Consider the following 18200-nt stretch of genomic DNA (forward strand, 5'->3'; position numbering starts at 1 on the left):
CTGGTTTCCCCCTGTGAAATTTGGTCTTTTGTGTGCCTTTACACTATACTATACAGATTTCACGGGGGAGACCACTGTTCCTCAAACTGGGGGTCCTGACCCAAAAGCGGGTTGCGGGGAGATTGCAAGGTTATTTTAGGGAGGTTGTGGCATTGCCACCCTTACCTCTGAGCTGCCTTCAGAGCTGGGTGGCCGGAGAGCAGCAGCTGTTGGCCGGGTGCCCAGCTCTGAAGGCAGCGCCCCAGCAGCAGCAGCACAGAAGCAAGAGTGGCAACATCATACCGTGCCATCCTTACTTCTGCACTGCTGCCTTCAGAGGTGGGCATCCAGAGAGTGGCGGCTGCTGACTGAGGGCCCAGCTCTGAAGGCAGCAACACAGAAGTAAGGGTGGCAATACCAAACCATGCCCATGTGATGTAAGTTTGTGTTTGGGACAAAGGCTGTTCAAGTCACATGTTAGAGGATATAAAAAGGCAACTGCATCATCTCCATTTGGTCTTCAGTCCTGCTTCTCACCCCTGAAGTAACTTCTCTACAAACAGAAGTTTAGAACAAAGGACTGATAGACCCATCCAAGCTTTGTATGTGTTCCAAAGGGACTTTAGAAGCTAGAAAACTCACTAGTGCTGCTAAGAACCTGATACATAGAACTTCAGAGTCCATATACGTATCTGATTGTTTTGACCATTTAACAACTCTCTTCTTGTTCTTTTCTTTTATAATAAACCTTTAGATTTAAATACCAAAGGATTGGCTGGCAGTGTGGCATTTTGGGTAAGATCCAAACTAATATTTATCTAGTAATGTGGCTGGTCCTTTGGGAATCAGAAAAACATTTAGTATAGTGAATAGAGTTTTAAGTAACTTCTCACTTTATTGGACCTACTTGCTGATTGGGAGCCAGAGACTGGAATGCAATAAAGGGGGGCTCTGTGATTTCTTTTTTCTAGCTTCTTTAGAACCAGTGTAGGGGATCAGGAGTGCAGTTTTGTGGCTGGTCGGTGAGTCTAACTACAATGTTAACCATCAGTTTTGGGAGAATCTGCTTTCCTTTTTGCAGCCTGCCCTGCCCTTGGAATTTTCAATGTGGGCTACCCTAGGCACCTTCAGTCACACCACTGTCCTACAGAAACTGATTTAACTCAAATGTATTCATTGTTCACTGCAAAGCAAATTAGCAGACGTAAAGCATAGATTTTTTTCCATCAGGCCCTATCCATGTTTTCAGGGGAATAGATCCCTGCTGACACAGCTGTAGTGACAATTTGCAAGAATAGAGTGACAATTGTAAAGTGGGAAATTTTTGAAAAGGTAGATGAGGGGAAAAGTGAAAACTTACCCCAAACTCATCCCTCCACTGATGCGATTTTTGAAATGTCTCTGCTTTTGTTGCAAGGTTCTGAGGAAAAAGAAAAAGACATCAATTTGGTGTTTTCAATACTTGTCTTAATATAATGATGCTTGTAAACAATGGTCATTATAGGAATGCCTATTTTTCTAACCCACATAACAGCTAGCTGCATAACCGTATTAATATGACACTGAAGTGTAACAGGTGGTAGGCCAGTTTCAGTTTATAGTTTCTTAAATTTCTTATTTATTTATTTTTTGTGGGGACACTAAACTTGATGAACAAATATGAGAGATCACTGTGAAGACTTTTAAAGATGCCCGTCTACAAGTGGGATGTACTCAATATATTGGACCCTCTGCTGCACATCCAGTTGAATCCACAGGGTGAAGATCAGGATACCTGTATAAAGCCCAAGAAATAATGCTTTACTCAGGTTGTTCACCTGCAGTGGTGTGTGAGAAACAGATAATATGCAGTTTCTCCAGCCTGCAGGAATGACACTGGGCTTCGGAAAAGAGGCATTGCCATACTGGATATTAATGATCTTCCACCTCATCTCTTCTAGGCTGCTAGCTCAGCCTGTAGACTTGAACAGCAACTGCTATTTCAGTGAGGTTTCCAAGTCATTTTCATCTGCCTAATACCAATTACTATTACAAGCATTTATTTGTAACCCATCACGGTGGTGACGTAGATATCACAAGACAGTCTGAGCTATTAGAGATCATGACATGATTAAGTTGCCTCCTTCATAGGCCCCACTTTGTGTTCCATCTCCTTTCCTGCCTAGTCACTGTAAAGCTTGTCTGTCTCACCAACAGAAGTTTGTCCAATAAAATATATTACCTCTCCCACCCTGTGTCTCTAATATCCTGGGACCAACACAGCCATAACAACACTGCATAGTCACTGTAAAGTAATTTGCATATGAATTGCCCCTCTCTAAATCAAAGAATTCTTTCACCTAAAATTTCAGAAATCCAACACTTGTGGTAAAGCTCTCATCAACCCCATCTCTCTTTGGTGCTCAACTCACATATATTTACCTAAAGGGTAAAGCTGAATTCCTACTCAAATCCATCAGGAAACACAACATGGGAGTTACAATACTAGAGCAAGCCTCTGACCCTATCTCATTTGTTGTCCTCCCTGTGGCCGTAACCAGTCCCCGATAAATCAGCAGGCTAGGACAATAAACTATTTATACAAACATAATGACCTTAGCCAATGTAATCAATGTATGACCACTGGGGCAGATCATTCTCTGTAGCATGAAGATTGACATCCCGTGTTATTTTTTAACCGAGACACTATAGTTGTAACTGTTTTTTCCTCATACATGTAAATATATTATTTTTTTTATCTCATTAAGTTATTTACTTCTTTCTTCTCCTTATTAAGTGATATTTCTATAGGTGGAGTATACACTCTCTTTATATGTATTTAATGTATTTATTTAAATGTGTTGCCTTTCAATTTCATTATGCAGTAAGGGTCATGGTGAAGGAAGAATGTCTGTCCCTTCTGATTCTTCTTGTGTCAAAACATTATAATCCTTTTCATTTATTTTTCATTTTAAAACCCTCCTCATACATAATTCCCAAGCCTTTTCTGGTTCCCCTCTCTAGACATTTCGCTTTTTTCGGCTATACTCTGAGATGAGAAACTACAAAATTAATACTCAATTGAGTAAAAACACGCCATATATTTTAAAAATGCCATTATATTTTCTGCTGTTCCTTTTGCTCACCCACACATGGTAATCACTAGATAGACTGCCCTGAGCACATGCTGACCATAACTACTCCAACTTTTTCTTGAGAGGTTCTAGCTAATTCATAATCAGTGTTTCTGAAAAAGTTTCTTTCCCTAACATGCATTCCCTTGCACTTATCACCATTAATTTAATCTGCCGTTATGTTACCCAATCACTAAGATTTATTAGATCCTGAAAATAATGTGTTGGCGAGCATATGTTTCTGCATAAATTTTACCACCTAAATACTTACCTCACATTATAGGTGGGGCTAATAGCACCACAAATTAATGTTGCCAGACATGTCCCACTATAAGACCATGGTTTCAGTTGTTTATCATCTTGCCAGATTTTAACTGTTTGGGCTAAAAGTTTCCATGCCCGGGTTCCTGTCTCAGGCAGATATTTTCTTTTAAAGAATATGTCACCCAAAATGCTAAAGCCATTTCCAAGAATAAGCATAACTAGTTTTGCCCATATTAAAAAATTCTAGTGACCTTTGCTTTGAAAAGCTCTAATGTTCCCATGCTCAGAAATATGACAGAAGAGTGGCCTCTTCCCAACCCTATGAAAATCTGTCAATATATGGCCAAGTTACAAGCCTCTGGGAGGGAAGGGGGGGCAGTGTGGAGAAACAGTTCACACATGCTCAATAAAGACTGGCTAGAGCTTTGCGGCTAATACATTCTGATGATTCCATCTGCACCAAGCATGCTCCAGGCCAGGGCTAAGCAGGAAATTATCTGCAATTACAGCTCTGGGTTGCTACAAGCTGGTTGGGGACAGGCTGGCACCAGAACTAAAAGCAGGGAGATTTTCTTTCCGGTGCTTTCAATCTCCCCATGCTAGTGTCCAGGGAGCAGGGAGGAGTAAGCTTCCTGATTGGAACACACAGGTACCTACTGACATTTCCTGCGTTTTGAGGACTCGACTTTGCAGCCTTAATAGCGTTCTTTTAATGTAACTTTGGTTTGGGTTTTTTGTGTGTATTTGTTTGGGGTTGGGGTGAGGGTAAGACAGAGATATAGATATATATGTGTCATGAAATTCCTCGCACAATCTGTGGAGAACTCCCACTACGAACTGCTTTAGCACCCTCTCTTTAAATTCATCTTCAGACTTTGTAATGAAAGTCAGACGTCAGGGAAACAGCAAAGGAAGCACACAAGGATATCAACAAACACATTTCCGTATGTTTATTGCACAGAACACACCTTTCTAACAGGCCTTTGTTACAAGGAAAAGGTAATTCAAAGACCAATCCTTCATTTTAATATCCAACTCAGGCAAAACAGTGTAAAGGAGGTATGTTATTAGAGATATGTTGTTAGAGGGAAGAAATGGGGCTAGATGGCTCAGGGGATTGATAACAGGATTCTAAAACTCTCTGATTTTAGTAATCTATTTGAATCTAGTTAAGATCAATAGTGAATAAAATTAATTACCCTCTGATGACATCTTGGTCACTACGGGACAGATCCAAAGTCAGTTAAAGTCAATGGAAAGATCCCCATTGACTACAATAGGCTTTGGATCAAATCTTATGTGAAATGAATTGGTGGTGTCCATTTTATTGCCAGTTGACCGATAACAACAATAGTTTTATAATGTGTAAATCGTCGCTTTTGTTTGCAGTCTCAGCCAAGAGGCCGAGACCTGAATGATCACCATCCTGCTGGTGGTGCCTTTAGAAACGAGTTTGGCCACAGTGGTTGGTGGGAGGCTAAGGGCTTGGCTGCACATGTGAGTTAGAGCGCATTAAAGGAGCCCCGGGCGCACTAGCTCACTACATGTCCGCACAGGCAAGGCACGCAGAGCGCTCTGACTCCGTGGCTAGAGCGCTCCTGGTACTCTACCTCGGCAAGTGGAATAACATTTGGTGCGCCCCTGCTGGAGCACCGTGACACCAGTGTGGACGCCCAGTCTGTTAGTACACTCTAATCGGCCTCCAGAAGTGTCCCATAATGCCTATTCTAGCCACTCTGGTCATCATTTTGAACTCTACTGCCCTGCCCTCAGGTGACTAACAGTCAGACCAGCCCTTTAAATTCTCTGGGAATTTTGAAAATCCCCTTCCTGTTTGCTCAGCCAGGCGTGGAGTGCTCTCAGCGAATCTTTCCAGGTGACCATGCCTCCATGTACCAGGCATTCCCCAGTATGGAGCAATGGCGAGGTGCTGGACATCATCAGTGTTTCGGGGAGGAAGCTGTCCAGTCCCAGCTGTGCTCCAGCCGCAGGAATTACAATACCTTTGTGCAGAAATCAAGGGACATGATGGAAAGGGGCCATGACTGGGACACACTGCAGTACAGGATTAAAGTGAAGAAGCTGCAGAATGCCTACCACAAAGCCTGTGAGGCAAACTGCCGCTCCGGTGCTGCCTCTGAGACCTGCCATTTCTACAAAGAGCTGGACACAATACTTGGGGGTGACCCCACCTCCATTCCGAGGACCACCATGGACACTTCAGAGCCCAGTGTAACAAGGCAGGAGGCGGAGGAGCAAAGCGGGAGCGAGGGTGCTGAGGTGGAGGAAGACACCCCAGAATCCCTAGATGCATGCAGCCAGGAGCTGTTCTCAAGATGGGAGTAAGGTAGCCAGTTGCGGCGGCCAGTGCTTGGGGAAGGACAAACACCAGAGGAGGTTCCCGGTACGTGGCTTTTATTTTGGGAAGGAAGCTATATGGTGCATGCTCTTGGGGCTAGGAAGGTTAGGGTTGCATGCATGCCTAGATGCAGAACAGGGTGTTGATGTGCTCTCTCACATCATGGTAATTGGCCTCAGTGATCTCTTCAAAGGTCTCATCCAGAACTTAGGCAATGCACTTGCACAGGTTTCTCGGGAGAGCACTGTGGTCCTTGTCCCAGTAAGGCTAACTTGTCTGCGCCACTGTGCCGTGAGGGGCGGGGGGACCATTGCTGCACACAGGCAAGCTGCATATGGGCTGGGGCGGAAGCCACATTGCAGTAGAAGACCCTCCCTTGTTTCCCAGGTCACCCTCAGCAGCGAGATATCTTCCAGGACAAACTCCTGTGGAAAATGTGGGGACAATGTTCAGTATAGGAGCCCCCTGCTGCTGTTTGTTCTCCCCAAGGCACAGAAACTCAGAGGACAGTATAGCCGTGAAACAATCAGTCATGCTTGACCCTGTGCTTACTCACCATTTTGGGGCTCCCATGGATTATGTGAGCTCGCTTTGGGTTGGGCAAATTATGCTCTTGTGTAGACTGTGCTTGCCTTTAAGAATGGGAGAATCATTGCTCTGCCTGGTGTGAACAATGCTGCCTCTGTTAAGTGTTTCATTTTGCCTTTACAGATGCAACCTTGAGATCTCAGCCATCCGTGTTATCACCGGCTGAAAGACTCCAAAGAATCAGAAAGAGGCCACGTAGAAGCAAGGAAGACATGTTGCATGAAGTAATGCAGCATTCAAGTAATGAAAATCAAAAAGTGCAGGAGTGGCAGGACAGTGAAAGGAGGATCCGCCAGCAGAACGAGGAGCGCCGGCACAAAAATGCAGTGCTCCGGCAGCAAAGCACGCATCAGCTGATAAACATAATGGAGCGTCAAGCGAACTCAATCCAGGAACTCATAGCCATACAGGTGGAGCACTACACCCCTGCAGCCCTTGTCCCAAAACACTTTCCCTTGTGCCCCCATGTCACCTCCAACCCACTTTCCCCAACATTCAGGTTCTTACTGCCACCAGCTGCCTCCAAAATCTGTAGTGTCACCACCCAGCCCTGAAAACTACGACCCTTACTCTCTGCACTCAACCCCCATCACCATGCAGTATAGCCATCCTGAAGTGCAGCACTCATTGCACAGCACTCCAGACAGGAAGGTTGAGTATGATAACAGGACATATGCAAATCTGTGATTATACTGTTCCCCACTCCACCTCCTTGCCCTTTCTGTTTCCCAAGCAGTTGTGTTTCTTTTCAATAAATGGATTTTTTGGCTTTGAAAACATTCTGTATTATTGCATAAAGTAAAAGATACCTTAGCCCAGGAAAGCAACAGGCACTGCAAGTCAGCGTAGCAAACACAGAATCCTACTAACATTGGAATCACTGCACTTCACTCCCGTGCAGGGCACTAGACATTACTGGTGGCTTTCAGCCTCAAATTGCTCCCTCAAGGCATCCCTAACCCTTGCAGCCCCGACCTGGGCCCCTCTAATAGCCCTTCTCTCTGGCTGTTCAAATTCAGCCTCCAGGTGTTGAACCTCCGAGTTCCATGCCTGAGTGAATCGTTCACCCTTTGCTTCACACATGTTATGGAGGGTACAGCACGCAGACATAACTGTGGGGATGCTGTCATCAGCCAGGCCCAGCTTCCCATACAGAGAGCGCCAGCGGCCCTTTAAACAGCCAAAAGCACACTCCACAGTCATTCTGCACCGGCTCAGCCTGTTGTTGAACCGCTCCTTGCTGCTGTCAAGGCTTCCTGTGTAGGGTTTCATGAGACACAGCATTAAAGGGTAAGCAGGGTCTCCAAGGATCACAATGGGCATTTCGACTTCCCCTAAGGTGATCTTCTGGTCTGGGAAAAAAGTCCCTGCTTGCAGCTTCCTGAACAGGAAAGTGTTCCAAAAGATGCATGCGTCTTGCACCTTTCCAGGCCAGCCTGCGTTAATGTCAATGAAACGCCCACGGTGATCCATAAGCACCTGGAGAACCGTAGAGAAATATCCCTTCCGATTAACATACTCCAAGGCTAGGTGGGCTGGTGCCAGAATTGGAATATGCATTCCATCTATCGCCCCTCCGCAGTTAGGGAAACCCATTTGTGTAAAGCCATCCACAATGTCATGGACGTTATCCAGATTCACGGTTCTTCTGAGCAGGATGTGATTAATGGCCCTGCAAACTTGCATCAACACAATTCCAACGGTCGACTTTCCCACTCCAAACCGGTTAGCGACCGATTGTTAGCTGTCTGGAGTTGCCAGCTTCCAGATTGCAAGAGCCACCTGCTTCTCCACCTTCAGGGCAGCTCTCAATCTCGTGTCCTTGTGCCGCAGGGTTGGGGTGAGCTCATCACACAGTCCCATGGAAGTGGCTTTTCTCATCCGAAAGTTCTGCAGCCACTGCTCATCATCCCAGACTTGCATGACGATGTGATCCCACCACTCAGTGCTTGTTTCCCGAGCCCAAAAGCCGTGTTCCACGGTGCTGAGCATGCCCGTGAATGCCACAAGCAAACTCGTATCATATGCGTTACTCGAGTCAATATCATCGTCGGAGCCCTCACTGTCACTTTGAATCACAAGGAATAACTTGACTGCCAAACGTGACGTGCTGGTGAGACTCATCAGCATACTCAGCTGTTCGGGCTCCATTCCTGCAGACCGAGCGGGAAGACAGAGCGCACAGTACAAAAAAAGTTGAAAGATGGCGCCAAATGCGGACGGAAGCACAGGGATCACTGGGATGCGAACTGATGCATCAAGGGGCGTTGGGACAGGACCCAGAATGCCCCGCACCTCCCACCCCCTTCCCACAAGCCACAGTGCCAGAATGGGAAGAGGTGCTCTGTGGGATAGCTGCCCATAATGCACCACTCCCAATGCTGCTGCAAGTGCCACAAATGTGGCCACGCCAGTGCACTTGCAGCTGTCAGTGTGGACAGACTGCAGCGCTTTCCCTACTGCGCTCTCCGAAGGCGGGTTTAACTCAAAGCGCTCTACATCTGCAAGTGTAACCATGTCCTAATAAGACGCTTCCATTGGTGCTGTCAGTGTTGGACCAGCACTGTGGAGAAAGGAAGTCAAACTCCAGGACTGGCAGGCTGGCACGTTTCACAAGCACTGCATTCATTTTATCTCATTATTATTATTTACTTGCAATCATCCTATAAACAATGTCAGAGCCTAGCCTGTTCCACTGCCAAAGAAGAGCTGTGCCCACTCTACTGTGTTAGGCAATTCAAACTATTCATAGCTAATAGGAAATTACTGATGCCTTATCAGCATTTCCACCCACAATTACCTTCCAACTGGCCAACTTCCATGTTTGCAAAACAAAAACAATTCCATTATAACATGATGCATTGTGCTGGGACAAAGCATGGCTTGCCCCCATACAACTCATTAGATTAATTCATTACCTCAAATACCTCAGTGTGATAATGCACCGGCATAATGCAATGGGATGGGGATTTATAAATCCCCATTTCTTTACTTGATACAGCCAGTTCTGCAACAAATTGTAGAGGATGTGCTCTAATGAGCGATAGCTGGTTAAGCCATGTTTCATAATAATATTGCAAAGCGGGACATAGTGTGACATCATTGCACAAAACTATACAACACAGGTATTTATTTGTATTGGGCTCCTTACACATGCCTCAATATATCCTTGAAGGACAGCTCTGATCTGCTTCTGGTTTATAGAGAGACAAGAGGAACCCAAACTGGTAAATGGGTTACAGTGGAGGAACATCTGTTTGCATTGCCCCTGCTAAGGATTTCAGAGAAGGTAAGGAGCAACCAGACATGAACCTCTCTTTGAAATCTGTAGAGACTCTTATTTAACAAGTTGTTCATTTTTTGTGCTCAACTGTACTTCACAGTGGAACTGCCCAAAGCCAATAAGAAAGTTAATTCTCACATCCAGTATTTCTATTGAGTGGACGAATTAATAACGCAAAATCATAAAAGCGCCTGTTCTCTTGAAGTTCCCAGCCCAGCTTTGCAGTCATGAGTTTCAAGTAGTTTGGATAACCATCCATATTTGTGTGTGTATTCCAAATAAAAACAATCAACCCTAAATAATAAAGCTACTTAGCACTTCTGTAGCATTTTATAAATGCAGATCTCAAAACACCTTAAAAATGTCTACCCACCTTTACACCTACATTTTGAATTTTGAGAAACTGAGCCACAGAGAGGTAAAGCCCCACATTTACAAAAGTGGCATTTAATCCCAGCTGCCCAATATTAGACAGCTGGGGCCCAATTTTCTAAGATGTTCCCACATCTCCAATTGCAGATGTTCAACACCTCTGGAAATCAGGCCCTAGTTGTGCAAAGCTGGGCATGCAAACTCACGGCCCCTTTAGAAAACTTAGGTTGAAGCTACTTGCCAAAAGTCACATGGGAGACCTGAATGCCAAGGTCAGTAAGAACAACACAAACAATTACAGAGCAATGGGAAGACATGGGTGTGGCACCATGATTGAAAATGGAGGGAGCCTTTTTGATCTCTGCAATATGAACGACTAGTCATCGGCTGAACCCTATTTCAACATCATGAAATTCACAAGCTGACATAATGTTCTCCAAATGGCAGAGATAAGAACCAGATTGACCAAACAATGATCAATGGCAAATGGTGACGCTCGCTGACAGATGTGAAAGTGAAAAGAGGAGCAGATGTTGGCAGCGACCACCACTTTGTGACAGCCTCCATCAATCTAAAACTGAGAAGTGTGGGTCCACCAAACAAGGGACATAGATACCATAACATTGACAAAGTCCCCTGAAATACAGAAAGCTTTTGTTCTGCAGTTAAAGAACAGGTTTCCGACACTTGCAGACCTTGGTGAAAAGGAGGGGAATGCAGATGAGGAGAACAACAAGATGTGGGACAAAGTAACAGCAATCTATAAACTGAGCAGTGAAGCCTGTCTAGGCTACAGGCAGAAGAGAAGGAAGGAGTGGATTACATCCAGCACTTGGAACGCCAAAGAAACCAGATGAGCCCTGAAGAAAAAAGTTTTAGACACAAAATCCCATAAGCTAAAGGACAAATATCACAAGCACTAGAGCAAGGCACACCGGAAGGTCAAATGCCTTGTGAGAGCGGACGAACAACATTATACTGATAATCTGGCAACACAAGCAAAGGACACAGCTGCTCGTGGTGAACAAGGAACTGTTTACAAAATGACGTGGCTTATCAGTGGTAAATGGCAGACAGCAACAAACACTCATCAGGGACAAACAAGGCCACGTACTGACAACAGAAAAAGAACACAAAATGCCCTGGACAGAGCATTTCAAAGAATTCCTGAACAGGGAGCCACCTAAAGAGGAAGCAAACATCTAGGAGTCAGAAGAAGATCTTGATATCAACACAGACACCCCAACTAAAGAAGAGATCATTCAAGCCATCAAATCCTTAAAAAATGGGAAAAAATCCTGGCAAGGATAACTTGAATGCAGAATTGTTCAAAGTAAATCCTGAGTTAGCAACATTTATCCTGGCCCCTCTATTTGCATCAGTTTGGGAAAGGGAAAAATTGCCATATGAGTGGACCAATGGGGTAATAGTGAAGATACCAAAGAAAGGAATTCTCAGTGATTGTAATAACTGGTGTGATATCACACTTTTATCTGTGCCAAGCAAGGTATCAAGTAAGATCATAGTCCAGTGCATATCTGAGGCAGTTGGTAGCGCTCTCAGAAAAGAGCAAGCCGGTTTTCAGAAAGGGCATGGATCCACAGACCAGATCTTCACGCTATGAAACATAATAGAGCAATGCTTAGAATGGCAATGGCAACTCTATATAAACTTCATAGACTTTGAGAAAGCTTTTGATAGCATTCACAGGACCAGCCTATGGTGCATTCTGTGGGCATATGGAATCCCTCTCTGTATAATCAACATCATCAAAAGCTTCTATTCCAACTTTACATGCAGTGTTGATCACAGTGAGCTCAGTTTTGAAGTCAAAACAGTAGTACATCAGGGGTGTGTCATATCTGCAACATTGCCACCAACTGGATAATGAGGCATTCAACAAAAGACATGTCAAGAGGCATTAAATGGACACCCTTCTCATCCCTTGAAGACCTGAACTTCACAGATGATCTCACTCTCCTATCATATACCCAACACCATATAAAAGAAAACCAACTCCACTCAACACATTCAGCCAGAAAATAGGATAGAAAATCAATCTCAATAAGACAGCTATCGTGACCTTTAATATTGCCTCACCATCACTAGTACAGATAGAGAATCATGTTCTCATCAATGTAGAAAAATTCATATACTTGGGCAGCACTATCAGCCATGGTGGTGGAACAAGCCAGCACATCCGGAACAGAATCCATAAAGCCAGGAACAACGTCAGGAGCTTAAATACAGTCTGGAAATCGTCAAAATACAACACCAAAACCAAACTCAAGATTTATCAGAGCTGCGTACATTCAACTCTACTTTATAGTGCAGAATGCTGGGGAATGAGAAAGTCTGACATGGCCAAACTGTCTTCATTCCATACAACCTGCCTCAGAAAAGTCCGCCGTATCTTTTGGTCCAGAACAATCTCAAACCAAGACCTATTCACACAGTACTGCCAAAAAGATCTGAGCACCATCATTACCAGGAGACCCTGGAGACGGATTGGCCATGTGCTTCGGGTGGAAACTGATTCCATCACCAGAATAGCACTAAGATGGACACCGGAAGGCGAGAAAAAATGAGGACACCCAAAAACAACATGTCGAAGAACTGTGGAAGCTGAGCTGAAAAACCTGGGGCACAGCTGGGGAACCACTGAAAATCTTGCCAGAAACAGACAGGAGTGGAGGTGCTTCACTTCTGCCCTAAACGCCAGAGGCATACTGGGAACATGATGATGATGGTTCTAGTCCCAACTATTGTCATACAAGGTGCCATTTTTAATGGCTAGTGTAGGGATAGTCAAGCAGAACTGCAAGGATCTAAGATTTTGCAACTAACTTACAGTGTGATCACGAACAAGTCACTTACCCTTCTTTGTAAAGTTGGATATCTTTGGACAAAAGGCAACGGAAGAACGTCTAGAACGGTATTTTTTAAAAACATAATTAATATTTGACTCCGTATTTTGTAAAGTTAAGATGTTCTCACGCACAGATGCTGTGCCTATTGTTCCGAGCAGGGAAGACACTCTACCACTATTGTTGTAGGAGCATGTAGTCTAGAGAGGGAATGCTCTGTGAAAAGTATAATTAAAAGCCAGGGTCATACACAGATGGACTGTGCAGCAAATTAGGAGTTGTTTGTGCCCTTTCTCGTTCCTTGGTGATGTACAAAGATAATCTCAACTTTTCTCACCCTCACCCCAAATAATTTCTGCTTTTTAATCACAGAAATCTCAGGTCTTGCCTTCTTTCTTTCCTGGGAAGATTCTCTGGAGACCGTGAGTTGGACAGTGAGGCAACAATAGGCTGAAACTTGAAAAAAGACTCAACACTGCCACCCCTATCAGAGGAGGACTAAGTAAGCTAAAGTTTAGCTTTGAACCTACTATGATGCTATTAACCTACTGCAGATCCCCACAGGATTCTCCAGCGAAAACTGGGACACCAAGAGCTGATATTTTAAAGTTTAAAAAGAAGAGAGAAAGGTCCCTAAATAAACTTTTTTTTTTGCAACTTCATTTTTGATCGTTTACATCTCTATGTGCCTCAGTTTACCCATCTATAAAGGTGTTGTGAAGAAGAAAGTTTATAAAGTGTTTGGAGAACCATGACTGAATGGAGCTACAGAAACACTAAGTAGTATTGTTATTATCCTTTTGAGTACATATACCGTGATATAAAGAACATTATTAAGGCCAGCATTTAGACATTATTTTAGGTCCCCATAGATGATGCGGAAAAATCTACTGTTACAAGGAGGAATATTTAAAAATATTGCATTGGGCTAATACTTGCCAGTGCTCTTACCTGAAATTATTTTTATTTGTTATTTTTTAAAGAATCAGATCTGCTGTCCATTGTTTTCTTGATATGTGCTGTTCAACTATGCATTACCTTCAATAACCTTCAATTCAATGAGGCGACGATTATTAATATGAAAACAACTAGCCTTTGAAACACTGTCTCTGCTCACAAGCAGGTATTCTCATCCACACACTGAAAAATAATGTTGCTTATTGTTACATTTCTTTTAATCTTTCCAACAGAGCTGCTACCCTTAAAGTAAAATATCCATTGTGGAAGACTAAGAAAATGCAAACGGATCCAAGGTTTATGTTTATTTCATCTTTTCTGTAACTTTTAAAGGGGTTACAAAAAACCCACATAAATCGTACTAACTGTCAATATAAGAACTGCCTGTTTTAAAGGTCTAGTCCCCATGTCCCAAAAAAGCCTTTGATGTACCACAGTCTGCAGGAACAAGACCTGAAGAAGCTTTATCTGATCCGTTGAAAGAGCAACTCCCTAAAAGGCCCATTCATCTTCCAACGTTCCCTTTTCTTGTCTGTCATATCTTTATCTCCCCCTAGCCAGCACAGACCTCTGTCAGTTCATGGCTCTCTTACAATTATATTCAGGAGAATGAAATCAATCTTCTTATGCTTCCCACCTCCTCCCCTCAAGTATTTCATCTTGAAATAATATTTGACTACTCCTTGGTACATTAAGCCATTAAAAAATGTGTAATCCGAGAGCTATTAAACCTCAATAGTCTGACAAAAGCTTTCTAAAATGCTGAATTCCAAGGAATATTTTTTTTAGGTCATTTAAAAAGAGATGTGCCCAGGGAGAATGTAGCAGCATCACAGCTGGCTTCGAACAATTTAGAAATATAGAATGAACTTCAAATGCTGCTTTGGAGATATAATTCAAATACTCCATCCTGTTATGTATGAATAATACAGAAGACATCACTGTACAGTATGTGCAGATTATATACATAAATAAAAGAACATATACTGTCACACAAATATTAGGTTTCAGAGTAACAGCCGCGTTAGTCTGTATTCGCAAAAAGAAAAGGAGTACTTGTGGCACCTTAGAGACTAACCAATTTATTTGAGCATAAGCTTTCGTGAGCTACAGCTCACTTCATCGGATGCTTATGCTCAAATAAATTGGTTAGTCTCTAAGGTGCCACAAGTACTCCTTTTCTTTTTACACAAATATTACTTTCCTTTAATTATAAACACCACACCATACCTCACAGGGAAAGAAATGGGTTGGGATGGGGGTGAGGTATGCAGTTCCTGGCAAAAAGAAGCAATAATGCAAGAATATTAAGAGAATGCTATTTTAAAAACGTTTTAATAAAATCTGATGACGCATTGCAAGCTAGAAGAATTATTTATTTGTTCGTAATGCTGCTAATTTCTCTTTATTAAGCTGAACTTAATTAAACCACTCACATAGAACTAGATTCTGCTACCCTTACTCATGTATGGTACCTTACTCTGTAGTAATCAATTGCAGTAAATAGGACTATTTATAGAGCACAGTTTATTTATAGAGCACTCATTGTAAGTAAATGTGGTTAAATGATCCTAAATCAGTGATACTCAGACTGAGGCTCTCGAGCGGCAAATGGCTCTTTAACGTATCTCCTGTGGCTTTTTGCAGCACACAATATTAAAACACTGTGATTTAATTATTAACCCAATCAGGATGTTTTACTATGTTATTAACTAATTGTAGTTGATAAAATAATACTTGGTCAGTCATTCTGCTGTGAGAATAATTATATATATATATATATATATATATATATATATATATATATATATATATATATATATATATATATATAAATATAAAACTACGTATTTCCCCCATCATACTGTTTAAATATGAATATATAGTACTATAGTAAACGAAACAATGAATTCACACTACTGTGGCTCTTTTGGGTAATTTTGATCATTAATTTGGCTCCTGAACCACTGAGGTCTGAGTATCACTGCCCTAAGTGATCCTTCTTGCCACATTCCAAATTTGTCATGGTTTTTCTGTGGGTAACTGCTATGAAGATAATTCATAGATTCCAAGGCCAAGACCATTGTGATACAGGAGGTCAGACTAGATGATAACACAGATCACAGAATTTCCCCAAATACCTCCTACAGCAGATCTTTTAGAAAAACCTCCCATCTTGATTTAAAATTGTCAGTGATGGAGAATCCACAATGACCCTTAGTAAACTGTTCCCATGGTTAATTACTATCACAGTTAAAAATGTATGCCTTATTTCCAGTCTGAATTTTTCTAGCTTCAGCTTCCACCTTTGGATCGTGTTATACCTTTCTCTGTTAAATTTAGGAGCCAATTATTAAATATTTGTTCCCTGTGTAGTACTTATAGACTGTAATTAAGTCACTCCTTAACCTTCTCTTTGTTAAGCTAAAAAAAATGAACTCCTTGGTTCTATCACTATAAGGCATGTATTCTAATCCTTGAAACATTCAGATGGCTCTTCTCTGAATCATCTCTAATATATCAACATCCTTCTTGAACTATGGATACCAGAACTGGACATAATATTCCAGCGGTGGTCGCACCAGCACCAAATATAGAGGTAAATCAACCTCTCTATTCCTACTCGAGACTCCTCTATTTATGCATCCCAGGATCACATTAGCTCTTTTGGCCACAGCATCACGCTGGAAGCTCATGTTCAGCTTCATGTTCACCATGACCCTAAAATCTTTTTTCAGAGTCACTGCTTCCCAGGATACAGTTCCCCATCCCTGTAAGTATGGCCTACATTCTTTGTTCCTAGAGGTAAACATTTACATTTAGCCATATAAAAACACATATTGTTTGCTTGCGCTCAGTTTACCTGGCGATCCAGTTTACTCTGAACCAGGGACCTGTCCTCTTCATTATTTACCACTCCCTCAATTGGTGTGTCATCTGCAAACCTTTATCAGTGATGATTTTATGTGTTTTTCCAGGTCATTGATAAAAATGTTGAATAGCGTAGTAGGACAAAGAAGCAGGACCCCACTGGAAACACTAGAATATTTGTTATGTGGACTTCCTGTCTACTCAGAACTTTGGTCTGTGTAGCTATTCTGCACCACATCATAATTCAAAATTGATTTTAGCAAGTGGGGCCCCCATCTGAAGAGATCTTTGAGGGATGACCCTTACACCCACTTCGAATTGCACTGACTTCAGCTGGACTCCAGGAGGGCATAAGAGTCCTCTGTGCAGGATTCTGGACCTAGTTACTATATATTGTTTAGATTCCAACAAATTACATAATGTTTATGTACAGTGGTTGGCAACTAGGGTTGCCAGGCGTCCGGTTTTTGACTGGAACGCCCGGTTGAAAAAGGACCCTGGTGGCTCCGTCAGCACCACTGATCAGGCCACTAAAAGTCTGGTCAGTGGTGCAGTGGGGCTAAGGCAGGCTCCCTGGTGCAAGGGTGGCCACGGGGGCTCCGCGCACCGCCCCCGCCCCGAGTGCTGGCTACGGAGCTCCGTTGGCCAGGAACTACGGCCTATGGGAGCTGTGGGAGTGGCGCCTGTAGCTGTGAGCAGTGCGCACAGCCCCCTGGCCCTGCTGCCTAGGAGCCGGACATGCTAGCCGCTTCCGGGAGCCATGTGGAGCCAGGGTAGGCAGGGAGCCTGCCTTAGCCCTGGTGCGCTGCAGACCGGGAGCCGCCTGAGGTAAGTGCCATCCAGCTGGAGCCCACAACCCAACCCCCTGCCTAAGGTCAGAACCCCTTCTGCACCCAAACTGCCTCCCAGAGTGCACACCCCACATACCCCGTCCCAGCCCTGAGCCCCCTCTTACACCCCCAACTGCTCAGCCCCAGCCCGGAGCCCCCTCCTGCACCTCAAATCCCTCATCCCCAGCTCCACCCCAGAGCCTGCACCCCCAGCCGGAGCTCTCACCCCCTCCCGCACCCCAGCCCAGGAAAAGCAAGTGAGGGTAGGGAAGAGCAAGCGATGGAGGGCAGGGGGATGGAGTAAGCAGGGACGGGGCCTGGGAGAAGGGGCAGGGTAGAGGGCAAGGCAAGGGTGTTCAATTTTGTGTGATTAGAAAGTTGGCAACCCTATTGAAAACTAAAAGCCAAACATTATCAATACTTATCACATACAGGTATCTGAGGCATCACATGCTTATTTGTACTTGGAATAAGAAACAGGTATAACGGTAACTCATATGCCATTGTGCTATGAGTAAATGCTACTTTTATTCATGGTGATCACTGTAGCTTTAACTACTTGAATTGTAATGCATGCACTAATCATTAAACCATAAACCTCAACTCCCAGTTTAGGCGTTTCCTTCTGGAATTATGGATATAAAGCAGGGATCAAAGGACGGATTGCAATCATGAAAAAAGTTCAGACATAGTTTAGATTAATGAAAGGGACTCATT

The 18200-nt window shown here is 43.4% G+C and overlaps 1 protein-coding gene across 4 annotated transcripts in view; it reads right to left on the reverse strand.

Annotated features, from left to right (window-relative positions):
• CACNA2D1 (calcium voltage-gated channel auxiliary subunit alpha2delta 1) overlaps positions 1-18200 on the reverse strand; it is a 659278-nt gene that overhangs the window by 355282 nt on the left and 285796 nt on the right. For all 4 annotated transcript variants that reach the window (XM_037889245.2, XM_037889243.2, XM_043552428.1 and 1 more), the window contains exon 4: positions 1340-1399. In XM_037889245.2, the coding sequence (XP_037745173.1) occupies positions 1340-1399 (60 nt within the window). The remainder of the gene's footprint in view (positions 1-1339; positions 1400-18200) is intronic.

This window comes from Chelonia mydas, chromosome 1, assembly GCF_015237465.2.
Source record: "Chelonia mydas isolate rCheMyd1 chromosome 1, rCheMyd1.pri.v2, whole genome shotgun sequence".
Taxonomy (NCBI): domain Eukaryota; kingdom Metazoa; phylum Chordata; order Testudines; family Cheloniidae; genus Chelonia; species Chelonia mydas.